Genomic DNA, 27,888 nt, shown 5'->3' on the forward strand with positions numbered 1-27,888 from the left:
GCTTGCAGCTGCATTGGTTTATTGCTATTTCGAGGAAACGTGTATATATTCCTGTTTCTTAAAATCCATCTGCATTACTTCTTAACTACCCAGGGCATTAGTATATTTTCCCAACATGAGGCACATTTAGTAGTGTTCAAGATTTCATAAAAAAACAGGCACAGCATCGAACAGGTATTTATTAACAAAAAAGTGTTATTAATAAACTCTCTATTTAATTTCAGAACTTTGAAATATGTAACATTGCCAACTCAAGTAATGAGAAGTAGCTTAACATCTCATTCAGTATCAAGAATATGTAAATACAGAATTTTCTTCCAAGCAATTTTGAATAAGAATAGATTTTATATGAAAGAGATTTGATATCAAGGAGGCCATTAATCTGTGAAGTTTCTTTTGCACTATATATTCTCTTTAAGAGGTCTAATATATAGCTCTTCTAAAGACCAAAATTCAAACCTTCCTAAGTCTTTTCCTATAGAAACTTAATATTTACTCAGTGCAATCCTACAAAGAGTTACTCCAGCCTAAGCCCATAGAAATAAATGGGATTAGTCTTGAATAACTCTTCTTAGGATTGCATTGAAAGTGACTTAAATCCTAAGTATATTTGCAGAGTAACTTGCCAATCTAATTGCTGTATTTCACATACGCAGATGCAGGTTGAGTAGGACCTTATTTATTAAATTGAGATTCGTCACTTAAAAAGAATAAGAAATATTTTCACAGTGAATATATTCCTATTCATCACATCTGCATCTTCACTATGAAAGGCAGAAAAGTGTACATTTTTTGTGCAAAAACAAAAAGCCAAACCCAAAACTATACTCCAAGAGACATCTCTATATGTCAGAAAGAAGGGGGGCGGGAACAACCTGTAACTTTCTCAAGCACTGCAACACATTACAACCCACAGATTACAAGAACTACAGAAAAAAAAGAAAACAAGTATCAAATAATAATGAAAGTGTAACTGGAAAACAGATTCAATATAAAGGCAGAGAAAAAAAGAATCCCAAAAAGTATGGGAGGGGAATGCTAAATGCAATCTTAAGATATTTTTGTAAGTAATTATAAGCATTCCTCTGCTACCTACCTTTAGTGGTTTTGTGCATTTTTACTACACACTATAAATGTTGAAGGGGAACTGAAATGGGATTCAGTGTCCACTTTCCTTCTATGCCCATTCATACCCCTGGAATCAAGTGGTCACCAATTCATTCAGAGCTGTACCTGAAATAGGCTTTCCAGTGAAGAATCTTAGAAAAGTTACAGTGCAATCCTATGAAGAAATCAATGGTCTTAGGCTGGAGTAACTCATCATAGGATTGCACTGTTAATTAAAGTTAAAGCATATGAAAGTAAAACAGGTACTGGAAGGAAGCCTTCTTTAAACTAAGAGAAACTTATATTCCAATAAAATACTTGGCTGTACCTCAAATCTAAGCAAGGCATGTTGAGAATATTAAAATAAATATGGAATCAGATATATAACTACAAGTGGGTCTGAACAATTCTGTGGGGTCTCAATTGCCTTAAATGCCAGGGACTTTTTTGCCCATGTGAAACTTTATTTGCTAAAATTATTAGATTTATTTAGGCAATGCAGAGATAATGTTGGCAGTTCACTTTGAATAGTCATCAAACGCATTATACAAACTGGTTGAAGTTCATCTTTTCTAGTTAATGGCTTTTCTATTCTAAATGACTGAAAAATCCAATGCATCTAATGATTAATCTACAACACATGGAAGTGACTTAATATACCCATCAATATTAATTTTAATAGGGGGCTATAAAAAGAGGGCCAGAAATATCCAGTTTAATCTTGGCAAGAAGTATAGCAGAGCAGAAGTACAGGATCATCTTCCAAGGAAACAGAATGACCAATTTAGAAGACAGAGGTCATGTAAAAAGATATGAAGGAAGGAGAGAATGGTGACATAAATATGCAATTCAGTGCAATGCACATCAATAATGATGGTCTAATAACAGTATAGATACATGCTGTATTGTAAAGTATTGCTTTTAAATACAGATAGTTTTTACAGCGTTCTACATTTGGCAAATGATAAGCTTTTAACTAAAATGACACCAGTTATGCGTGAGTTACAAACAGTTTGTTAATAGTATTCCTTTAAAAAGTTGCACGGGTAGCTGTAATAATACTATTTCTTTCTGTACATGCTACAGTGCTTGGTGTTAATGCAAACTAGGTGCTTTAATAGTCTACTCCGGGGGGGGGGGAATCAATAAAGTGCTTTTTTTCAGTAGCAATGTTTTTCCTTTTACTGCTTGAACCCAGATGTTACCAAGTCGTTGAGAGTTTTCAGGAACATTCAGGAGTCAAAGAGCAAAATTCACTACTGCTAAAACAGAGAGCTTGGTCTTATTCATTGATCCAGAATCATTGTGTCCTCCCTAAAACAGCTAAATTAATATGAAAAGCAACAGAGTGATTATTTTTTGCTGCTTTTGAGGGGAACATGTGATCCTTTAACGTTCAGAGCCTCCACAGCTGATTTAGGCTTCCTTGGTCCCTCGATGGCTGTTCTTGGAAGAGCCTTCTCCCTGAAACAATGTAAGTTTTTTAAATATACAAGATTCTTTGCCAAATAAGAGTTAGTTATTCTTGCTTTTTTCTTAACAGCTTGTTATTTCAGAAGGAAAAGAATCATTGTAATTATCTACTAAGATGGAGAAGCTTACTTGGCAAACATCTTCAAAACAATAGCAAGCCAAGCCTACACAGATTGTAACTGTAGTTCAAATTGTGCTGCATCCTCCATCCCTCATCAGTTTAAGAACGTTGACGTATTGGCCAGAAATCAGTCTAAACTTATGGCACAAACAATCACTTTCATGGGCGGGGAGAAAAAACAAGGGCAACACAATAAGAACATAAAAGCCTTGCTGGATCAGACCGCTGCTCTGTCTAGTCCATTATCCTGTTTCACAAAGTGACCAACCAGTTACTCAAGAAGGCCAACAACAGAGCTTAAAGGCCTTGGTCTTCCCAAAATGCTGCCTCCTGGCCCTTGGTTTCATAGGCTTGCTGCCTCTGAATGTCATCATGTTTGGGAGCCATTGATGGACCTGTCCTCTATGACTCAGTATAATCCTCTTTGAAAGCCATCTACACCTGTAGCCATCATTACATCCCCTGACCAGGAATCTCCACTTTCCCCAGCCAAACCTGCATATATGTTAATCAACCTTCTTAGCAAGTTGAAACATATCAAGAAAGGTCAGGCAGCTCGGCTTGTCTATATAATCAGGCAAAAACAACTTAAATTCAGCTAAGCTACTGTGATTAGTCTGAAGAGCAAGATTCAGGTCAAGTAACATCTTAAAGACCAACTTGATTAGTCGGTGCTCTCATAGCATTTCCTACACACATTAATTGATACTATTAGGGAAATCAGTTTTCCACAAAGGCTTCAATTCCTTCTTAAAAGCCACTCTTAGATGGTTATCCAGCTTCAGTTTGTGATCTATATACCCACCTCTGTCCATACAATCCTGTGAATGGAGGCTTCATGACCAAGTAGGAATTGGAACCCAGGTCCTAGTCCTATACTCTGATCACAACACCTCACAGAAATCAAAATCAAGACTGAACTTCTCTGGCCTCCAAATACCACCTCAACATAAAAAGGGGCACAGCGAAGTGACCAGGTCTTGACTACCAAAGGCAGTATGACCACTTGCTTTTTCAAGAAATGTAATGACTCATCACTATCTTACAGCATGTTGCAAACCCAAGCTGCAATTCTAAGGATACTTTTCTGAAAGTAAGTCCCAATGAATAAATGGGAATAAATGAATCCCAATGCTTAGGACTGCCCCCCCCCACCCTAGAACGAGGCAAACAATATTGCAAGGATAATAACAGTTCACACCTTCTTGCTCCATCTTCCCTGCTTACACGATGGATACTTCTAGGTCTTGGGGTGTCTATACGGTTTCTTGCTGCAGAGGGCTTGTATCTTGTGATCTCCTTCTGCCATTCTTCATCAAATGCATGAGCTTCAGCTGTGCAACAAGTGAAGTTTTTATCAGAAACCACTGAAAATTGCTATATACGACTACACAATAATTTGGAATATCAGCATTAACACATTTGAGCTTCTGTGTATGGTTACAGTGTATGTAACCATTTTAAAATAATACATATGAGACTACAAGATGACAGCTAGCAGCTGCTTACCTTCATCTAAATTGAGGAATTCTTGATTTAATTCTTCATCACCAGTTTTGCTGTTCTTCGCCTTCTGAATGACATGGGCTCGATCTTGAATGTGATGGCCGACAGCCATTTTTTCCAGTCCACTTTCAGAATCTTTAACTGATTTTCTAGTTTCTTTGATCTGTATTTTTTAAAAGTCACCATTGTGAAACAGCATTTCCTGGCAGTTTTTTGGCATTTCCTTTTCAATCAAATTTAGCAAGGTTATGAAAACAGCAGAAGCAGTTTTGATTGTAAACAGGGAGTTGGAATTTGGGGGAAAGGGGATTTAGAAAACATAGGACAAAAACCTCAGATGGATCTAAGCACAGACAATAACCATGCACATGCTGGTAAATTCACTTGTCATTTCTGCTACAACAGTTCTCCTGAAGAGACATGCAGCTATTCATTTAAGAGTAGCACATCTCTTCAGCAATGAAAACTTCTGCAGCCAAAAAGCAACCCCACTCCCCCCCCCCCCCGCAAATCAAGGTCCAGTTTCCTACACAGCCACCTCTTTTATGTATGATCATTTCCCTGAATTCTGGCCACAAGATGTTTGTCTCAGATTTATACACAAAAAAAGCTAAGTACAGTTACTAACCTCTCTCTATATTACTCTATTAGGCTGGATTCAAAAATCATCAAGGCATAATCTAAATATAACCTGTGAATGGAGCTTTCAGCTACAGAGATAAGTGTGTGCTGGTATCTGCTACATGAAAAGTGACACCAACCATTGGTATATCATGCTAATGAACTTCAAAATCTTGGCTTTGACTTATCGTCATGCTCATAGATATATTATTAGAAGTTTTTTGATAACCAAGTGCAGGCTTGAGCTCTGAAGAGATTTGGTGTGGTTTATTTTCGACAGCCTTCTTCAGTGTATATATAGTATTTCATGAACCTGACTTCAGGGTTCAAATTCAAATTTCTTAGCAAAATTAGATCTAACAGCTGAGAGGAAGCCAATAAAAAGGCACTTTAAACATTATGTAAGCAATTAAAAGCCAGGTACTTGGACTGAATAGATGCTGCAAGACATCTATTCATGTGACTGCATGTTATTTATAGCATTTTTGTAGGTAATAGTTCATTCATATTTTACTAACTTATTTGCTTACCAGTATTTGACATTTATTTAATATGACTTATAAATGCCACATGAATCAGCAAGTGTGTTTTCCAACGACACTGTGTAGGTAAAATGTTATTTCACATAAATTGCCTTTTGAAGCAGCTAAAGCCAGTTGAGAGTCAGTTTGGTGTAGTGGTTAAGAGTGCAGGACTCTAATCTGGAGAACTGGGTTTGATTCCACACTCCTCCACTTGAAACCAACTAGGTCACCTTGGGCTAGTCACAGCTCTCTGGAGCTCTCTAAGCCCCACCCACCTCACAGGGTGATTGTTGTGGGGATAATAACAACATACTTTGTAAACCGCTCTGAGTGGGCATTAAGTTGTCCTGAAGGGCATTATATAAATCGAATGTTGTTGTTATTGTTATTATTAAAAATATTAACCTTAAAACCCAAGATATTATTTTAAAAATGTGTATTAACAGCCAATACCAACATTACATTTTAAGGAGCTTATTCTCCCTGTATCTTTACACTCCTTTTCCCTTCGTTCAAAATTTGTTTTGGGAAGGAAACACCAAAGAACCAAAACCAACTTATCCGTTCTAATTTGTATATTGTTCTTTCCTCTTATTGTCTTGTTTTTGTTAATTTCAATCTTATTTTTCTTATTGTCTAAAAGCCAATGCACTATAGAATTTTTGAGTAAATGGGAATAAAACTTACACCTCCTGGAGCTCTGCGTGTCTGAGCAGAAGCCTGGAAAACCTTTGGTGGTTCATCACCTGTCTTGGAATATGTCATCACGGATGAAGAAACGAATGAGTGTGAATTTGGGTCAATTGACATTTTATCCTAAGATAAAACATAATAAGTTGATTATTTAAAACAGAATAAAAACTAAGACTGCGCAATTAAAGCCAATATTTAATGCTGTGCCTAGTCCTCTAGACAAAGACAGTCAAAAATCTTATGCTATATGGCTAACTCAAGCTCCAGTCCTCCGAAAGGTTAACAAAGGAACACTGGACTTACCGTGAAGGTTTCTTCTACTCTGAGGTAGGGAAGACCTCTTAGCATGGTAGGGAATGGGCTGAGGAAATAATCCCTCCAGGATTGGTGGTTGCCAGGACACCCAGAAGAATTCTCAATGGTGCATCCAATACAGTTTGGGGTAGACTACAACTACGTCGTTTCCCCCCCCCCCACAAGTTGCTTCTTGGCTGATGGATTAATAGTTACAAAGTGAAGTGCTGCAGCCAGCTACTAGGGGGCGAAAAAGAGTCAAAGCTTTATCTCCACACCTCTCAGCTTAGGCACCAAGAGGGAAATGCCAGAAGAGGTTTGCATGACTGACATAAAAACACAGTGCCCAACTAACAGACAGGTACCTACAGACAGTGTGTGCAGATCATTGCCACTAAAGAAGCCCAGAAGACAACAACTGACCCCCGGCTCTACCACTCAGAGAGCATCAGAGCCAGTTTGGATGTGCTAAGGGTTTTCTCCTGTGTAACAACCAGATGCTCAAGGCGTGGTACACTGATACATATTCCAAGATGAACCTGTCCTCTTTCCTCTACCTTATAGAGAAACCATTTGAAGACAATGTAGATGATAAATATCCTTGTAGAAGCTAAGGAAAAGATGGCAGCGTTCAGAAAGGCTGCCAATGCCCTGACCTGAATAAGAGAATTGAGAACTGTGTTTATTGTATGATCAAATGAGTTTGCAAACAACCACTTGCATGACTGTAGCAAATAAAAAATCTACTCCAGATCAGGAAGGATAGCTTCATGACACATAATCATAAATGACTGTACGTTATTTGTGGGCTTGTGAAATTGCAAAAGAAATGTTAATTTAAATCCACAAATATTACTTGCATGATTGTATCAAGCAGGGGCTTCTGCATACATTCTATGTAACAGAAAATGACAACCAAGCGGGGGAGGGGGAAGGCAAGAAGATTAAAGTAAGTTTGTAAAAATGATGTCAGCAGCAGTTCAAACATTATTACTGTTTAAAAACTTGACATAAAAACCCTTCCTTTCATAAAAATGTACGTAAAAGAAATGTTAATAATGTGGACGCCATTGTAGAGTACCAGTTATAGGGTCTAGGATCTGAGGGACCCAGGTTCAGTTCCGCAATGGAAACTTGCTGGATGACCTTGGGACAGTCATACACACACTTGCCTGGCCTACTTCCCAGGGTTGTTGTGAAGATAAAATGGAGGCAAGAAGAATGTATTCTCTTCTCCCATCAAGGAGAAATGCACAGTATAGGTGAAATAAATAATGTAACTAAAATTTTTAAAAAGGCAATCTCAACAGAATATTCATAGACTATATTTTGTCCAGAAAATGACTGCTAAAATGTTGCTACACTGTCCTAAGAGTTATCTTTTAGTATTTCATTTTATACAGCTTCTAATACATTCTTCTCCTGTGTTACCTCATGGATGAACACTAGTGTAGTTTACAGTTCAACATTAAAACATAGCTTAACATTAAAGCAAATAGTAACATACAAAATTTTGTTGCAGTTCCATCATGGTGTTTCTCATATTTGACATCATTCTGTCCATTGTCGAAAAAGGATCCCTAAAATCCATGTTCTGCCAAAAGAGACAACGAAGGATAGTTAGAGAAACAATAAACGTTCATCTCAAAGTTCCTGTCAAATGCTCCTTCCCTAACAGCAAGTGAGAGCCCCCGGCACAGATGAAGAGGCACAGCAGCAAAAAGGTTCTATGAACAGAGTTGTTTGTTTTTTTAAAATCAATGTGTTATTTTTGTCCATTTTGTTCTGTTAACTCTCATCATGCTGAGTCTGCTGGAGAGGACAATGTGACAAGTTTTCAAACTGCACCTAAAGAAATAAAGGCTTTTCCCATTAACCTCAAGTGAGTATGAGCAAAATATGGACTACCTTCATGTATGGTTTTTTAGGATATATTTTACAGCCACTGTAGCTATAAGTTACTATGATGATACTCACAGAAGCAAAAGCTGGTTTGCTTTGTAATGTGAACAGATCAATGAACATGCCTGCCCACTGAATGTTAAAGAAATTAAAAAATAATACTTTTGCATCTGCCATTTGTTTTAATTTTTACGCAGTGTTTTTGAGCAAAAGGAACAAGATTTAGTCCTTCCTTTTATACCACTAGTTTAGGTTACAATAAAATGCTCTCAGAAGCTGCTTCCTTTAAGTATGGATTAATCCAACAGATGGGTCAGCAATTCCTAAATTGATGAACGCAGGCATAATACAGATTCCCTTGTATGATTTATTATTTGTAATTTTGCAATAACATTTTACTTGCTTAGAAGATATAGAATCGTGGTCTGATGAGAGAGTACACCAAGCAAGGTATGACAGACTGTTGATTTGGCTCCAATGTCTATTATGGCTTCTTAGTTACCAAGGCTTCCGTTTACATAGACACCATTTGTCACATGCATTCCAACTGATGGATTACCAACAAGACACACAGGGAATGCCTGCAGAAGCATGCCAAAGCTTTTATAGAAAGCGCACAGAACTCACTTAAAGGATTAAGTCAGGTTACAACAATGACTTTGACTCAATTCAAACACCCCACCAAACCATGATTTGTACTTATTATAGTTCATAATGCTGACTATACTTTAGTGTGCATTTATCTTGCACTTTCATTAACTGCTCAGCACTTGTGTTTCTTAGATGCAGCAACTTCTAGAGACAGTAACAGCTGTAATGGTTTATTAGTTTAGACAGCCCCACAAACTATGGTCTACAGAATCAGGCCTGCCCACCAGAGCCACCCCTGGGCACACCTAAGCAGCTGTGGGACCAAGCAACTGACACCCTACCAAGATGGTGGCAACAAGGATTGTCACAAAGTTATGATGCAGTTCAGATCTTTTAAGACTCTGATGTAGCCATCTGTGGTGCCTGTAGCCTAACCAAAGAAAGGGAAGCAGCCCAGAATTCCCCTGGATAAGACTTCAGGGGAGCCAACTGGACACATACAATCTGTGGCACAAGAAGCAAGCCAGTAAGGAGGTGGCTGGGCTCTCCCTCAAGGTTGCACACGAGAGACCTGGTGAGAAGGAGGAGGAACCTACGGTTGCAAACCCCCACTACCACAGTTCTGAGGCTCTCTGGGCCCTCAAAAGGGGAAGAAATGGCCACAACGGATGATGGAGCTTAGACTTCCCCGAATCCCATACATAAGTTCGCAAACCCTCTGCAGAACTCTGTTTTTGGTTTGCTGGCTGCTCAAACATTAGGGTCTGTTAATTCAAGCATCACTGTACCATGAATTTGGTGCAATGTCTGAACTGAGCCAATGAACAAACAATGACAGTCCCAGACAAAGGTTGAAAGAAACTGAAACAAAGTGTGCGTGCTGCGCATAAACTAAGAAATAAAACAGCAGAGATTAGAATCAAGAGTCAAAGGCAGAAAACTCTCTGTGTAGCTGTCATTGCTAAGAATGCAGAGGCATTTGTAGTGGCAACAAGAGTTTTCCTTGCCTCAGCCCATCTGTAGAGTTTAAAAAAAAAAAAACTGGAATCGCTAGATTACTATTGCAATTTGCTATTTCCTAGCTTTTATGTTTTTTAAAAAACTGCTCTTTTTGTTGCAGACTGGAATTATGGCAAATAGATCGTTGCAATGCTATAGCAGTCTTGTAATTACTGATTTTTTTTTTTAAAAAACCCTCTGGTCGAGGTGGGAAATGGGGGCTGAGGCAAGAAAACTGATGAGACCTACAAAAACAAACTTTTCCGTCCTTTCATTGACAGTGTCTAAAGATGCTTTCCAAAGAGACTGAAGTAAATCAGGTTTGGGCAGGATCACAGCAAAAGGGGGAGGAGGACAGAGCAAGAAGAATAGAGGACGACGTTCTTTAGATGCTCTTTATTTAAAATATTTATTAGCTACCTTTCTTCCTTGCAGGAACTCAAGGAGGCTTACAGTATCAATAAAATAACAAATTATAAACAAAGTTTTAAAACACATTTTATGACTGCCAATGTATGTAAACACAAAGTTAATTAAAAGCAATCTTAAATAAAAATGTTTTCAGTTGTCTCCTGAAGATCAGCAGTGAGGGGGCCAGGTATACCTCTCTGGGGATGCTGTACTATAATTGTGGGATTGCACTGAAAATGCCCTCTCTCATGTACCACCAGGTAAGCTTCTTTAGCTGATATTATGTCAGGAAGGCCTATCCCTGTGAGCTCAATTCCCAGGCAGGAACATATGGGAGAAAACAGTCCTTCAGATGCCCCAGTCCCAAGCCATGTAGGGCTTTAAAGGCCAAAACCAACACCCTGAATTGCATTTGGGAGTAGACTAATAGCCAGTTTAATTGCTCTAATATTGAGGTTGCATGTTCCTGATAGCTGGCCCCAACTAGCTGAAGCTTCTCAACACTCTTCAATAGTTACAATAGTCCAACCTAGATGTATCGTACGGATCATTGTGGCTAGATGAGCTAGGAATGAGTGCAGCTGACACATCAGCCAAAGCTGGGCAAAAGCACTCCGAACCAACACAGGCACCTGGCATCGAGCAGCACTCCCAAGTTGCAAATCTGGCTTTTCAAAGGAAGTATAACCCTGTCCAAGACAGATCTCAAGTTCCTGGTCTGCCTTTCTACTAACCCAGATCCAGAGGAGTTTGCCGTGTTAGTCTGTAGTTGCAAAATAGTAGAGTCTAGTAGTACCTTTAAGACAAATCCAACTTTACTGTAGGATAAGCTTTCGAGAACGCTTATGCTACAAATAAGTTGGTTAGTTCTCAAAAGCTTATGCTACAAATAAGTTGGTTAGTCTTAAAGGTGCTACTAGACTCTTTACTATTTTACTAACCCAGAGAACCTCTGCCTTGACAAGATTCAGTTTCAGCTAGTTTGCCCTTGTCCAGCCCATTACTGACTACAAGAACTGGTTCAAAACATCAACAGCATCCTTGGAATTAGGTGAGGGGGCAGGAGGCAGAGCTAGGTATAATTTGCATATTGGTGACACCATAGCCCAAACCTGATGCTGTCTCCCAATGGCTTCATATAGATATTAAATAGCATGGAGGATAAGACTGAACCCTGCAGAACCCCATACGCCAATGACCACGCAGCAGAGCAAGAATCCTCAGTACCAACTTCTGAGACTGACCTCTCAGAAAAGACTCAAACTGTCTCTGGCAGCTTTTATCAGCCAGGAAGGGCAACAGTCAAGTGCACAGGTGGTAGGCCTCGCCTCTCCAAGAATCTTGTCCACATCCTCGGGCTCTATAGGAATCCATATAATTCAGATATGCAGATGCCAAAGGTACATCATCTAAACATTGTTTTGTCTGCAATGTAAGCAGCAAACTGATCACAGTGCATCATCGTGGGGTTAAAGTCCAATTCCCTAGGGCTATGATGTAAACGCCCCTGAACCACATGGTACAACTCAGCAGGACAATTTAAGTGTAGACGCAACAGCGGCAGATAAGTATTGCCTTTTTGCTGCCATCACTGCCACAGAATAGGCTTCAGGTTAGTGCTGTGGGAAGGTAGCCATGGTAGAGCAAAGCATCCATGTAAAAATAGCCCAAGTCCCAGTGGCAATCTGCAATATCTAGTTTACATACAGCAGATTGTGAGGGAAGGAAAATAGTTTACTGATGCATGTCTTTTTGAAAGGAAAAAGGCCAACTACAAAGTTTGGAACAGCAGAGGAGAACACAGCCACTTCTAGCCAAAAAGAAAAGGAGGGAAATCAGTACTTTTACTATATAGTAATCGTTTTGATTTTTTAAAAGTTTACAGACTAGGACACCGCTGCAGAAGAGAGCCTTGTATTTTTTTAAGGCAAGATATTCTTTGCTGAAGTAATAATGCAAGATAACACTTCTTAAAGCCCATGAGATGAGGCAAGAAAGCAGATAAGAAGTTGTTTTGCTTTTCACCGAGAATGTCAGAGAAACTATCCAACAGGGGCTGATGGCAATTGCCATCACGCTTTGTGCAGCACCAGGAAAGAACAATGAACGACAGAGGTAAATGGTTGGAGAGAAAAAGCCAAACCAGGAACAGAAGAGAGTAAGTGAACAAATAAATATACATTTCCCCAGTAACCAATATGTTAGCTTGAGTGCTGGGGAAACCACTCCTCAATCATATACAAAAATTGAGCACCACATTTATAATGAGAAGTGTTTTCTCTCATGAGTAGCCCTTCAGAAGAATGCAAAGGTATACAGGGATCTCTCACATAAGCTAAGAAAATCATAACTAGATGTTGTATTTTATCAACACAAAGGGCAAAGGAAAGGAACCCATGTCATAAGCTTATCCGATCCCAAGCTTCATCAAGCATCTGCTCATCTGCACTCCCAACCTCCAGTTACACACTTTCAAGTACAAGAAAGTAGACACGCAGACCAAGTGATCAGATTTTTATAGCTCTGGAGAAGTTATATATGCAAGAAAAAGAAGTGAAGGAGTTGGATATTAATTGCAAGCTCTACAGAGTTTAATTTTAATGGGTACTTCAAAAATAGCTTCACAAAATTAAACATGAATATTTGAGGAATGCAAACACATTTTACAAAGCATACTTAAAGTTTAGCTTTAGTTAGAAATAGAAGACAACATGCCCATATCACCAAATATTTGAAATGTTTGTGTGTGTTTAGTATACTAACCATGCCACCAAAACAGCCAAAAGGTACAAAAGGAAAATTCATGGCCTGAAAAAGAAATATTGGTTCACATAAAGTGCTGCATTAGGATATGGCCTACAGACCGAGTACATGCAGGGTGTGTCCAGACTGTAGCCTCTCATGAAATCTACTTATGGCCTGTTTGCATAATGAGGATGCATAATCCATGCCTTATGACTTAAGGGCACTCTCCACCACCAATCCTTGCCTTACCTGCCATCAAGCTTGCTTCCAGTATTCCATGCAAGATCTTCACCTTATTCAAGAGGTGTAAGCTTTTAACTTGTTCTGGAGACATGCCTTGCACTGAAACTAAGCCTATTTTCTCTCCTACCCTCTTTAAGCATAGCTGTCCCTTTCATTTTTAAATTTCATCTAATGGAAGAAAAGGCACAATTGCCCTTTCATGTAAAAACTTTATAAAATAGTTCCCAAAGGACAATTTCTCAAAGACCATGAATGTTATGATCTTTAAGGTTCTTTCCTCCCCACCCCCTTTTTAGGAAACTGGGAAAAATTTATATGGGACGAGGAGAGAACTATATACATATTCAATATTTATTTTTAAAAATATAGTCTCTCCTTAAAACTAAGCCAATATTCCCGGGAGAGGAAGCAGGTATGCAAGTAAACCAAAACCAAAATAAAATGGATAAGGACAGGCCCTTAAAGAGATAGATCACCATGCCACATCACCAGAAATGGGAGATTCGTGTTTCTTTAGCATACTGACCATGCTGCCAAAAGGCATAAGCAGAAAACTTGCCTGAAAGAGAAGCATCAGTTCACATAAAATTATTGCACAAATAATACAACACACATAGAAAGAGGGCATGCCCAGAACACCAAAAGTTAGAGATTGTGTTTCCATAGTATACTGACCATGCCACCAAAACTGCCAAAGGGTAAAAGAGAACAGCTCATCGTCTGAAAGAAAAATATCAGCTTATATAAACAGCTATAGTACTCCAGTGGGCTAAGGAATCCTATTTGGTAGGAAAACATTTCTATTTGTGCTTAAACAAAGCACAGTATAGCAACAGTGAGGTTCCAATTAAATGGGACTGCAGCAGCCATCTTTAGTGTGCATATATCTGTTCTGCTCACATACAAAGGAAGAGGACTGAACTTTAAGGTCAAAAGAGATCAGCCGAATGGAACTGAACTCTCACTTCACCTCCATGTCGACCATTACCTGAACTCCACCACTCCTTGCCGGCTCCAAAACCTGAGCAAAAAGAAAAACAAAACGAAAATCCAGTGGCACCTTAAAGACTAATAACATTGCTTCAGTATGAGCTTTTGTTAATCACAGCTCGCTTCTTCAAATCTGTGAGGAGGAAATCATACTGGGAATTCTTTTTATTGGAAAGATTACAAGGGGGCAGTTGAGACACAGAGGTCTGGTGTGAATTCTGTCACGAACAATCAAGTGTAAATTCTGTGTGTAAAGGAAAAGGGGAGGAGTTAAAGTAGAAAGATTCCATGTAAATCCTGCCATATATCAACAGACCTCAGTACCATGTAATGGATGATGAGAGAGGAACAGAGTTTTGAATAGATATGCAAAGTAATGATGCAGGATAAATAGGGTAAATCACTACTCAAACAGAAGTAGTTTAAAGTTCAACCCCCAATAATCTTCCCCTAAAGAAGAATTCCCTGTATGATCTCTCCTTCACATATCTGAAGAAGTGCATATTGAAATAAATGTTAATCTTTAAGATGCCACTGAACTTTTATTTTTCCACAACAGAGGAACATGGTTTTCCCCTTTGCAGTCAACAGAGAAAAGAGTCTTGGGTAGAAGAACTATGGAAGCTAAATCTGAAGAGGGTGGAGGATTCAGTTCCCTCTCCCCATGCATTCTGATGGTAAATTAGATCAGAGGCTCCCCGAAGTGGGCAGTACCACCCCCTGGGGGTAGTGGGATCACCTAGGGGAGCACTAAGAGGCAAGGGGGTGGCAGGGTGCACCAGAGGTGGGCCCCTGTGCATTTGTTGTTTTCTTATTTATGATTGACCAGGTGAGAGCCTAGAGCAAAACATCTTCATCACTTGAAGTGTCTGCCTCTGCATGGTGCTGAAATCTGGTAGAAACTATCAGAATTTTTAGTAAACACACCACCAGATCTCTAGTCAGTTTTGAGAAACTGTCACCTCCATGTGTTTTTCTGCTGGCCTTAACATAATAGTATTTAATAATTTCTTTTTTTCAGAACAGAAATGGCAGAAACAGAACAATCAAAGAAGAAATGTAGATCATAGTTTGCAATTAAACTAAAATTTTAATTGAATTTAAATTTGTAATTAATCATTACTATTTTGAACTGTATTGTTATTATCTTCCTCAGTGGATTATGCAAACTGCTATCCTGAATAATGCTTTTTATAGAATAGGGGAGGGGGCACTGGGGATGAGTTTATGGAACCAAGGGGGCAGTGACCCAAAAAATTTCAGAACCACTGAATTAGACCATCTTCACTTTTGTGTGTAAGCAAGGCAGAAGTATGAAGAAACATGGCTGCAAGTATCCATTTAGTTTGGTTTTGAAGTGACCTTCCTGGTTAACTTGGTAAATTAGTAAATTCATTTTAATGCACACAAAAAAAATCACTGCCCTATACCTTTAAGATACCAAATTTCATACTTTGCACAACTCCTGCTTCTCCAAACACACTATTCTATTTATCTGGCAAGATTAGCTAGTTCAGATGGAGAGATGTTGATTAAAACCAACAAATCTGCTCCTACTCAACATATAAATTTCAATAACTAAGTTTCAAAAGGCTAGAATAAATTGCAGGTCACAAAAATTAAAATAAGCAATGCAGCTAGTCTGTACACAAGCATTCATTTTATGTAAAAAGCAAGAGATTAATGTAGAGTTAGCAATGAAATACATACATATTCTTTAAAATATTCATAGAACCATAGCAATAAACCAAATCATCTCTTCCATGTCAGCAATTTCAAAGGTCATTGCAAAGAAGTTCTGAGTAAATCTATCACTATATACAGAACAGTTTGACTTATAAATCCACAGTGCAGGAATTATATGCTAGTACAGATATAGATGGTGCTATAAACACCTGTGACTATCAGAATTTGGCCAACCGCTCTTGAATATCTCTCTGTGGAAAAACTATTGGAGTATCTGCGTGTAAATCTGAATTGTCAAAAGCATGCATGAAGAGTATCATTTTATTAAGCTATCACATGGAAATGCATTTCACTGAAACTAGCATTTCATAGTTATGTAATAAAACCACAATACTTTTTATGGTGTAAGTGCAAGTTTAGCTGTTATAATACACGCAAAACAACTTGTAACCTACTACCTGTGCCTCTCTTCCATCCCATGACTCACTTTCTATTTCTCTCTTCTTATTCCATTGCAGTCTGTCCTCTTCTTTCGTCCACATCCTTTACCTCCTTATACATTCTCTACTCAACCCAGGGGCAGAGAATCTCATCCAGCCCTCCCACCAGCAACTCTACAGTAACGTAAGTGCAAGAAGGAATTCAGCTACATGTTTACAGAGTCATCACTGAATACCACCAGAATGATGCATTAATGTTCAGCAATGTGCTGTTGACACAAGAACAAGTGTACAGGAGCTGGTTTCCAACATATTGTTCCTGTCTCCATAAGTATGTTGTGATGGCTAAGAATGGGGAATGGGAAACGTGAGAAGAGAAAGAGAGGCTTCTGAGGTAACTACTAGAATAATGTACTCTACCCTAGAATAAGGGAACCTACTAGAATAATGTACTTTACGTATAAACCTCATTTCACAGCTATGTTTACAGGACAGACAAGACACAGATGGTGAGGAAACAAGAAACATTCATTTGCAGAAAATAAGTTGTGTGATAAGGTAAAAGTTGTGTGGAAGAGTTCAGCACCGAACGTACAACTGGCTCTCAACTTCACTCTCCATTATAAGTTTTCCTAATGGGAGTCAACATGTTGAAACTGAGACTCAGTTAACATACACAAACACTGAGGGGAGATTTGATTCCCCTTTATCCAGACAGGTTCTCTCAAAAGTTTAGGATTACTCTTTTACACCTCACAGTTTTGGGTTCTCAGAAACTGCCCAAGTGGATTTGGTACTTCTCGCTTTTATCAGGGTATTATTTATCACTTAAAAATAAGCTCTCTTCCCTAAGCCTACCTTAAGTCTTAACTAAAAGTCAAATAAAATTCCTAGCTAAACTGACATTCTTATCCACATCCATGATAAACCCTGGCCGTTTCCAGACGGCTTACCTGCCTCCGGAACGTTGCGCCATCTTGCAGGGAAAACAAGAAAACGCGATATTTCGCGTTTTCCCTGCAAGATGGCACAACGTTCCGGAGGCAGGTAAGCCATCTGGAAACGGCCCCTGTCTGAGGGGAGCTTCTCTTCCCACTTTTTAACTAAGGCTGGTTCACCGCTGCCGCCGCCCCCCCCCCCCCATCCAGGAGAGGTCCATGAGTTCTGACTGGCTGACAATCACTTGGATTTGCATGAAGCCACAATCACAAGGATTGCTTTAGAGCCCTGGAGGATAGGTGGGACTTGGGTGATGATTGCCACCATGTGGGTCACAATGTTTAACTTCTAAATGCTGAATAATCTTGATCATCATCATTTGTAATTTGCCATCTAGTATAAAGACATAATCCCTTAATGAAAGGATGTCACTTATGACCTAGCCTAACTTGAATATTAGCTGTTGCACATACTGGGGAAGAGGTTTGCTCCATGTTAATGGGGTCAGATTTCATCTGAAAATATGTTCATTTAAAATGATAACAAACAATAATGCTAAACAACTTGCAGAAGTGTTGCAATCCTTGGAAGTAAACAAATTCAACTGATGGGTACCAGCACTTCTTGTTACTGCACTAGCTCACTCCCCTCATTCCTTCCTTTCTGTACACAGCCTGATTCTAAATTTTCTGGCTTGATTAATTTCCAGTTCACTAAGGTGCCTGCCTTTGGACAGCATGGCAAATTGTAGCTTGATCACACCAGGAAGTTCTGAATTAAGCACCATGTACAAACAGAGGACTGAGGGAGAGAGCACAAGCACAACAGCAAGCTGTGTTCAGGTTAGACAAACTGCAGTTTAATCCACTTTGGCAATGTCTGGAGGCGGTCACCATCTCTTTCTCTTTCAGAAAAGGGGAAGAAAAATACATTTAAGAGTAAGGCTTAAGTAAAAGCATCTGATTGATTCAAGGCTACTGCAGAACACTATTTTCTGACAAAATGAATGCAGTAATACTTGGACTGTAAATCCAAGAACTAGTAATATGATCCAGTATAGAGCTAGTTAGCTCTATGGTGCCCATATTAGCTTAAAAGCATAGCCCCTCCAACTAATGCTATGCCTCAGCTGGATGCAATAGTTAGTGGATATTATTTTTACTACCAATAGCCTGTTGCCTCCATCATACCTTGAAAAGTCATTGCTGAGGATGGCAGACTTTCCAGAATAATATGCCTTGCAGCATGGGGGGCTTAACAGGAAAGGAAAACAGGCCAAACCTGAACGTACCATTCTGAAGAGTTCCCATTCCTCAGCGGTGTTTTTCTCAGGGTGTTGGGGGAAGAAGGCAAAAAAAATTGCTTTTGCAAACGTACTCTGTAGACAGAAGACTGGATCTAACCCCAAATCTTTCATTATTGATTATTAAAACAACCCAGCACATGCCCAAGGGGGAGAAAAAAGAAAGACATTGACATGCATACAGTCAAAGACATATAAGACCACCTTTTCAGTTTATTTCTGTTAGTTAGCAGGATCTCAATTATTTGTTGATTTAACTGATGCATACTATCAGCAAAAAAACCTGATCCAATATCTGCATCTTATCTCCTTGTAAATAAGCAACTAAATAAGTAACAAAACAGGTAGTAGAGTAAATATTCTCCTTGAAAATACAAAGTACTAAAATGACCCCAATGATGACCATTTAGGAACTAAAGAAGCCATCTACTGGAACTGCAAGAGACTTACCCTCCTCCTAGGATGCTGCATACTGCAAGTCAGTTCCATAAGAGTTTTGTCATACAGTACCAAAGAACTAATTTGTTTTTTGAAACCGAGAGAACTCTGGACCTGTGGTATATGGAGTCTTTATAATTGCTGAAAGAATTTTGGATCAGTAGTTGAAAACAGGTAGCCTGCCTATTTTGCATGTGTGTGTACACATCTCTGAATGTAGAAACACACTGATGTGGAATAACTCTTTTTTTGATCATATGCCAACCTCCTCAGGAAGGAGCAGAGACAGTAATTTAACCAATTTCATGCTCTTATTGACCATGTACTTCAAACTTCATTTTTCACTTAGCCCAATTAATCTTTTGCTATGCCTCTTTCAGTAAGGTCATAAGAATAAAAAGGTGTAAAAACAAAAGTGAGTACAGAAACAGAAAAATGAGCATATACAAACACTTCTACAAGGACCAGTTGCTTGACAAGCTTTGAATGCCATCCTGAGCAGAGTTACACCCTTCTAAGCCCTGTTATTTCAATGGATTTAGAAGGGTATAACTCTGTTTAGGATGGCTCTGGTTCCTGCTGTAGTGACATTAGCAAGATGACAAAATCTACTAGAATATATTTAGATGTACAGCTTTTTCCCAGGGGCTTTCTGCAGTAAGCATTTGTGCATTTGCGCTTTAGTTAATGGCTCTCCAAAATGATGAGGTAGACCCAGTTTGCATGTTGCTATTCCAAGTCCTGTTTAAATTTTTAAAAACAAGTTCTCTCTTCGATTAAAACAAGTACATGTAGTCAATAATGTAAGGTGTTGGAGAGGTAAAATAAATGTGCATAATGTTCTACAGATAATTTGTTAATTCTGCTGTCCCCCAAATTGTGCTCTGACCTGGATAGCCCAGGTGAGCCTGATCTCATCAGATTTCAGAAGCTAAGTACGGTCAGCCTTGGATATTAATTAGATGAGAGACTTTCAACAAAGACCAGGGTTTCAGAGGTAGGCAATGGCAAACCATCTCTGTTCGTCTCTTGCCTTGAAAACCCCAGTAGGGGTTGCCATAAGTCAGCTATGACTTGAGGGCACTCTCCACCACCACCTCCACGTTGTAACATGTCCTCCAACTTGTAAAGAGAATAAAAAGCTGAGAAATTGAAGTGTGAGTTATATCTGATCAAATGCTTTAACATGCAGCCATGAACCAGGAACTGCTCACAAAAATAAAGAAGGATGTAAAGCAACTAGATTTTTATTAAAAACGGGTTTTGGAATATGAGAAAAAGGGGGAAAGAATATCTAGGAGCTATCCTTGTGATTCACAGATGATAGTTTCTGCTGCTAGGTTTATTAAAGCACTAGTTCTCAGTGTGCAGATTACTGGTCCTGGCTTTTTTCCATAACCCTCTGTGGCAATGTTATCCTTGAACGCAAATTCCACTGGATCAGCTCTAGCATTAAGTAGTTAGAGAAGAACATCCAAAGGCTAAGGCAAGTGCTTAAACACACGTTGCCTCAAAACTCAAAAACATAACAAAAGTTTTGCTGTCGTAAGTGTGCCATGGAAATATGAATACCCTCAATACTGCAGAGAACTGCTGTACCATAGAAGTTAAGTGACTGGGATGTGAATCAACACTGTGCTAGTTCAGCTCCCACTACTGCCATGTGCTCTGCAGATGGGCCTTGGGTAAGCAACTCCTCTCAGGCCCAGCTCCCCAGCTGTATTGTGAGGACAATAATAACATTGGCTTTGTTCACCGCTCTGAATGGGGCACTAATCTATCCAGAAGGATGGTATATAAGCATACTGTTGGTATGATTATTATTAAATACTCATATTTGAGGATGTGTGTTTGGTTTCACATCAATTGATTTACATTTCTTACTGGCAGATTCCAAGATATCCTGCCCCAGCAAGAGTAACTACGATTGGATAAAGTACCCAATTCATCAGCATAATTCAAGGCATGACACTGTTACAGGAACATTACAATCAGATACTAGTGCAAGTGTAAACATAAGGCTCAGAATGTCCACTGATACAGTGTGAAGGAGATAAAACTTACATTCTATGTGGTCCTATCATTGTTCAGCATGTCTACTCTACAAGACAACATCCTAATAGTCCAAATTAGTCTGATGTCATCAGAGCATGAAAGCTAAGCAGGATCAGTATTTGGATGGGACATCACCAAGGAAGAAGACCAGAGCTGCAATACAGAGGAAAGCAATGGCAAACTCTCTCTGCTCATTTCTTGTCTTGAAAACTTCAAGAGGTGGAACTTCATGGGGTTGCCATGAGTTGGCTGTGATCTGACAGCACACTTCACGTTTTAATTACAGCTAAAGCTAAACATCATTATCCATGATAGATACGCAAGAAAACAGATGCAATGAAAAGTGAATGGACTTGCCTAAGCAGCAAATCGGTAGCAGAGTAGCTAAAGAAGAACCCAAGATATTACAGATAATTATATAATCTGTGAGAAAATATAAAGACATACCTTGTGACTGTCCTTCAAAGCAACCCGAGAATCAGGACATCCTCCTTGATCTCGAGTTCTTTCACCACCATCTTTAATAGCATTTCGAATTCTTTCGCCACCAAAAAATGGACTTGGACCAAAAGGCTCAGAAAAGATACGATCCATGTGCTCACGATGTGCAGCAAAAGAATCTCTGAAGAAGATAACAGGGGTGGGGGAGAGAGAGAGTGTTCACATCTAGGTGTTCATTTAGAGAACAGGCAAACTTCTGAGGTGTAAAACTTAACACAAGCCTCTATGCTGGAATAAAGAGTATACAATTTCCCATGTCTTTTGTTAGCTGCAGCACACTTTTTTTGTAAATTAAAACTAGGGCACAATTCACTCATGCCCAAAGAGACAGCATGTACACTCAGAAGCAAACTCAACTGCGTTCTGTGGGGCTTACTCTCTAGTAAATGTGCTTAGGAATTCAGTCTAACTCACACAGAGGTATCGCACATAACCTCTTCTGAGGTCAGATAATTCTGGCACTTGACTGCCCTGGATGCAAGAGGATCATTCAATTACTCCCCATGTAGATACACAGCAGAATTACTTTCCCTCCTAGAAAGCCAGCTGGAAGAAACTCAGAGCCTCCCAGGAGCCTTCAATTACATTATTTCTCACAGCATGCTAGTCATTCTTTAAATTCTCTCTCTCACTCACACAGGTGAACAGTTTGGAAGTGATTGAAAAAATGTACATTGTAGTTGTGTCTGGCAAATGAATATACACAATTACAAGGAAAAAGCAGCTAAAATGTCTTATTTTTCCTCTCCTCTAGATGTGGATTCCTTTAAGAACAGATCTGCAGCCTTAATGTTTTATATAAAAGCTTTATCAGAACAGCTGCACAAGATACCAACTATAGCTGAAAAGCATATAAAGAATTTGAGAACAATATAATATAGGCTACTACTTCTTGGCAAACTAAATTCACAAGGCTGCTTTTGCAGGAGGGAAACTAGTTCTGCACCTGTTTGAGCTATTCAGGAAAAAAACTTGGCGGGACGAAGAAAAATTTTGGCTGTGATCAGCTGGAGCTTCCTAAGAGCAGCTGCTTGGATACAAGAGACATTTATAAAACCAATTTTATCCTAGACAGTATTTCTGGCTTGCCAGTTCAACATCTATCCTTGTGAGGCAACGGAAGCATTCCTATTAGTGCACTGTCTCAGAGTTAAGAAACCCACAAAGTGAGGTAGCCCTATATATGATCCAGCTCACCCTGTCCACTTGCTACAGTGTGGCTCTGCAAAGTAAAGGGATACCATTTAGGTTAGACTCCAAACAGGTCCTAAACAGGACAGCCACTAACACAACTACACAATTATCAAGAAAACAGTAGGATATTTTTGAATCTGACTATGTAAATTTGAACAGTGCCTCCAGGATTTCTACCAACTACAGCAGCCACTGAGAATCATCTAATGAACATGTATAAAACATTGTCCTTATTACATCCAAATAATTGACTTTTATGTTATGATCCTTCTGAAATACAGAGTTTGTCATAGAGATATGGACTGCATTAATTATTGGCTCTATTACAACTTGGGGGGGGGGTAATTCTGTTGCTTACTTCAATTCTTTTGCTTATTGGGAACTCTGATAAAATAACTTGAATGAGTTAATGGCAGAAGTGGGATGTGAACAGCGGTTAGCTAAGCTGTATTAGCCCTGATCCCCTTTCTATGTTAGCAGTTGCAATGAATTACTAAGTGAAAAATGCAAATTACTTTGTTCAATAAAAACTCCCACTACATATTTATTATTTTATTCTTTATGTTGTATTTTTTAGGAACACTGTTAGTACACAGGATAAACATATATAAATAATCCACACTTTCATTAATAAAACAATTGATTCTTGATTCTGGTCTTATGGAACTTTCTGCTTCCATAAATGCTTCCCTAACATACAGCAGCATGGGTTTTATTAACCAGTGCTCTCTTATGTCTGCTGTTTTGTTTTCTGGATGCCACCCCTATCTCTAATACAACTTATTTTCAGTTCCAACTTGGACAATTAGGAGGGCAAAATAAACGTCTATCAAGAGATTATCAGATATTTGTTAGGCATCCTTCAAAAATAACTATGACTAAAATACGAAGCTAAAGAAAGTAGAATTTGCTGATGTGGCATGATCTGCAAATCAGAGCAAGCGCTGAACACTGTCCCCAATCCAGGAACACTACTACATCACCTCTAGAGGCAGAATGTGCAAAGCTAAGTGTTTTGTTTCCATTTTAACTTAAATCCATTTCTCAAAGAAACAAGCAAGTCTCCTTTAAACTTACTGTATAAACACAGGACTGTGATTCATATGGGACAGGACCAAATGTAAAAAAGAAGACCCTGTCTAAGCATGCACATTCTGGATCAGTGCCACTGGAATTCAATAAAGTAGGAGTTGACTATCAAGCCACTATAGAAACTGGAAGCCTTGCTAATTGCACTAAAAAGCAACTGAGAACAGTGGAGACAGTGTCAAAACTACCAGCATGTTTAACTTCAAACAATTTGGAATGATATACAGTTTTAGCTTACAGAGTATATTTGGCTGTGACCACATTGTGGAAATTTTAAAAAAAGGAAATTACCATGTACAGCTGCTAAAAGCCAACCAGACCTTCTAACCAGAGCTGTAGAATCAAAAGCTAATTACAATGACGTGTAAGCATATATATACCCACATGAAAATTATATACACTTTTTAAAAGTAAACACCAAATCAAATCTGCCCTTGGTTAAACTACTGCATCTCAAGTGCTGCAGGTGTTCCTTAGGGTTGTTCACAAATACTCAACACACACACACACACCACACACACACAAATGTTGCATTCTGAAATGATGAGCCTCTCTCTAGTATATTGTCAAAGGCTTTCATGACCAGAGAACGATGGTTGTTGTGGATTTTCCGGGCTGTATAGCCGTGGTCTCGGCATTGTAGTTCCTGACGTTTCGCCAGCAGCTGTGACTGGCATCTTCAGAGGTGTAGCACCAAAAGACAGAGATCTCTCAGTGTCAATGTGTCACACGTTTTTGTTTTGCACACTGTGTGAAATGATAGAAGCATGGGGGCCTTCCTGACCTCCTCAGGCAGGCTGTCCCACAAGAATGGGCAATTTACCCATTTGTCACACATTGACATTGAGAGATCTCTGTATTTCAGTGCTACACCTCTGAAGATGCCAGTCACAGCTGCTGGCGAAACGTCAGGAACTACAATGCCAAGACCACGGCCATACAGCCCGGAAAATCTGCAACAACTAACTTCCTCTAGTATACTACATTCTGTAGTAGGCTATTTTAAAAGATCTCTCTAAAAGCAAGAGTCTTTCTTACTGAGATTCAAGGTGGATTACATAGTGTGAGATTAGCAGTTAGTATCAAGGACATTTCAATAAATAATGCCACAGAGTAAATAAATGCAAGTTTACAGAGACATAATATTAGCAAAAATCCAATATAGAGTTGAAGAAATGCTGAAACAGAGCATAAGCAATTCTAGGAATTACGTTAGACAATATAAAACTACCCAATAGGGTCATACTTAAAGAAACAGGTAGTATATAGGAGCACATACTTAAAGCAACATATAGTGTGTAAGGCAACATAGTGGTGAAGTCTATGGTTCCTAACTTGTTAGTGAAGCACCTCTTTGAGATCATCTCCCTACAATACAGCCCTCCTGTCTTTGTAAAAAAGCCCTTTTGAATGATTAAGTTTTTCATAGTTTGCAGAAGGCCAGGAGAGTGGGGGCTCTCCTGACTTCCTCAGGGAGACCTTTCCATGGGACAGGGGCCACCACAGAGAATGCACCTGTACGGGCAAGTAGTTAGCTCCCACAAAGCTCTGACTAATGGCACAAACTTTCTGAGCTTCTATCCTGAATGTAGTTAACTTAAAGCTGTATACCCTTAACACAAGGACATAAGTGACTGACACCTGCTTTCAAGCAGACGTAGGCAGAGGTTCACATGCCCTACTTCCATGCATGCCTAATAAGAAGTAAAACGTCATCAAGATCATTGGGGTTAATCCCAAGTAAGCGTGCAGAAGACTGCAGCCTTAAAAGTTTCTACGAATAGTAAAAATGCTTTTTGTTTAAAACAAAAGAACTGTAAGAAACAGTAAGATTTAAGTAATCGGATACAACATTATATGCATAAAAGCAGCAGGAATCCAATCGGAGTCACAGATGCAGCATTAAAGCAATTTAGGCCTCAAACACATTTCAAGTCAGAATAAAACTCATTTCTTTCGTTCACTCTACCTTGCAAAAGTAGAGTAAATTAAAACAAATATTTTTGGCTTTATTTATACATAATAGGTTTTTTTTATATGAACAATCCACTAAAGCAGCCCCCATTTCTTTTTTAAAAAAAAGGTCCCTCCATAAAAGTCTAAAAACATCAATTTTAAAAATTGCAGGCATTTTACTAATAATGTGCCTGCGGTTATATTTGTCATCCACCTCCAAAATGTCAAGGGGTGAGAAAGCCAAGGCAATCTGAATAAATGCTGGCTTCTGAAATATCAAGTGCATCAAGTCTTGTAGCTCATAACTGCATATTCTAAAAAGCAAGATTTCAGCCCTGTTTCACCTCAGAGAGCAACAAGATTTTCAGGGTATCAGGTTTTGAGAGTCAGAGCTCCCTTCTTCAGATTGGTACCTGAAGAAGGGAGCACAGACTCTAGAAATCTTACACCCTAGAAATCTTGCTGCTCTCTAAGGTGTCACGGGATTCAAATCCTGCTGTTCTGCGGCAGACCAAGAGGGCATGAGATGCTCTTCAAAGACTCTCTCTGCCCTCGTTCTCAAAAAGTTATAAAAACCAACAATTTATGCACGGAAACAACAACGTGCGCCGTCCTGGAAGCAAGCTCAAGCAGGAGAGGAGCCTCTCTCACTCCTCGGGAGAGCCGGCCAGACCGTGGGAACGGCCCCTGCTTCCAACCGGGCGAGTTCGCGTCAGGGTCTGGGTATCCGGGCGCCTGGGAAACCTCAACAAAACACCGCCTGTTCTGCAGAAGAGGCCAGCGGCAGCCGCGCAGTCCTGCGAAGCAGCGGGGCTCGTTTCGGGGTGTCAGCCGCCTTGAGCACGGCGACGGAAAGGCGAGGGAGGCACAAACACACCGCGGGGCGCGCAAGGGCAGAGAGGCCAAGGCTGTTCCCGTGGAGAAGCGCGCAGGACGCGACACCCCCACAGGAGCCGGGGAGCCGCCTACCCGCACCCCCTCCCCCGCCTGCCTCAGGCGCGCACTCACTGGAAGAAGGGGTCGTCTCTGAAGACCCGGGAAAGCCCCCCGAACATGACTGCGCTCTTGAAGCGGCGACGCTCCCTCTCCGACCGAGCTCCGCTCGAGGGCTTGCAGTTGGCCCGCAGGCTCTTAGAAGCCAACCGCTCTCTCCGCCCCGCCCCTCTCCCTCCTTGGCTTCGGCTTCTCTGCATTCTCATTGGCCTCGGCCGGGGCCCAACATGGCGACGAGCGACAATGGGGGTGGTGCTGATGCCATGGCAACCAAAACTCAAGCAAGGCCCAGTGAGATGGCGCGGGGGTGAGGGCGGCGTTGGCGTTATTTTCATTTCCATCAGAAAGTTCTGGTCGATTTAGGCGTTCTAGGGAAGCTACCAAGCCGGGGGGCTCTGCATGAATTTATTTATTTATTTATTTTATTTACTTTATTTAGCTGGGTTTGATTCCCCGCTCCTCCACTTGAAGCCAGCTGGGTGACCTTGGACTAGTCATGGCTCTCTGGAGCTCCCTCAGCCCCACCTACTTCACAGGGTGTTTTGTTGTGGGGATAATAGTAACATACTTTGTAAACCGCTCTGAGTGGGCATTAAGTTGTCCTGAAGGGCAGTATAGAAATTGAATGTTGTTATTTATTTATTTATTTGCCACTTTTCGTCGCGCAGTGTGCTCAAGGTGGCTTACACTACAAAACACAAATAGATTAAAAAACAATAGTTTTAAAAAGCAGTTTAAAACAGAGTTAAAATCCAGCCCATATTTGAAAATGATCTACAGACTACAGAGATCAGTTCCTCTGGAGAAAATGGCTGCTGCTTTGGAGGGTACACTCCATGGCGTTATACGCCACTTTGGACCTTCCCCTTCCCAAACCCCACCTTCTTTGGGTACCGTCCCCCATATTTTCAGAAATTTCCCACCCTGGAGCTGGCAACCAGAATGTAGGGGAGTGGTTATATTGTTCAGATTTCCCTAATTTTAATAGTTCCTTGGAAGTGTACAACTAAATTTCCACTGAGTTATTAGGGAGCATTCCAACATATGACTCCCCCCCCCCCATTATAAGGTGGT

The 27,888-nt window shown here is 39.8% G+C and overlaps 1 protein-coding gene across 3 annotated transcripts; it reads right to left on the bottom strand.

Annotated features, from left to right (window-relative positions):
- Positions 1 to 161: 161 nt before the first annotated feature.
- On the bottom strand, positions 162 to 26,971 carry MLF1 (myeloid leukemia factor 1). 3 transcript variants are annotated; one of them, XM_054983265.1, is made up of 9 exons: positions 26,830 to 26,971; positions 21,529 to 21,703; positions 13,906 to 13,950; positions 13,006 to 13,050; positions 7,847 to 7,933; positions 6,040 to 6,168; positions 4,211 to 4,370; positions 3,903 to 4,035; positions 162 to 2,571 (listed from the first exon to the last, which is right to left on the bottom strand). In XM_054983265.1, the coding sequence occupies exons 1-9, from the start codon at positions 26,874 to 26,876 to the stop codon at positions 2,460 to 2,462; spliced, it is 933 nt and encodes a 310-aa protein (XP_054839240.1). In that variant the 5' UTR covers positions 26,877 to 26,971; the 3' UTR covers positions 162 to 2,459. The 3 variants fall into 3 exon arrangements, with proteins under 3 accessions (XP_054839240.1, XP_054839242.1, XP_054839243.1); XM_054983267.1 differs by lacking the exon at positions 13,006 to 13,050; XM_054983268.1 differs by lacking the exons at positions 13,006 to 13,050; positions 13,906 to 13,950.
- Positions 26,972 to 27,888: the final 917 nt, after the last annotated feature.

Source organism: Eublepharis macularius, chromosome 6, assembly GCF_028583425.1.
Source record: "Eublepharis macularius isolate TG4126 chromosome 6, MPM_Emac_v1.0, whole genome shotgun sequence".
Taxonomy (NCBI): Eukaryota; Metazoa; Chordata; class Lepidosauria; order Squamata; family Eublepharidae; genus Eublepharis; species Eublepharis macularius.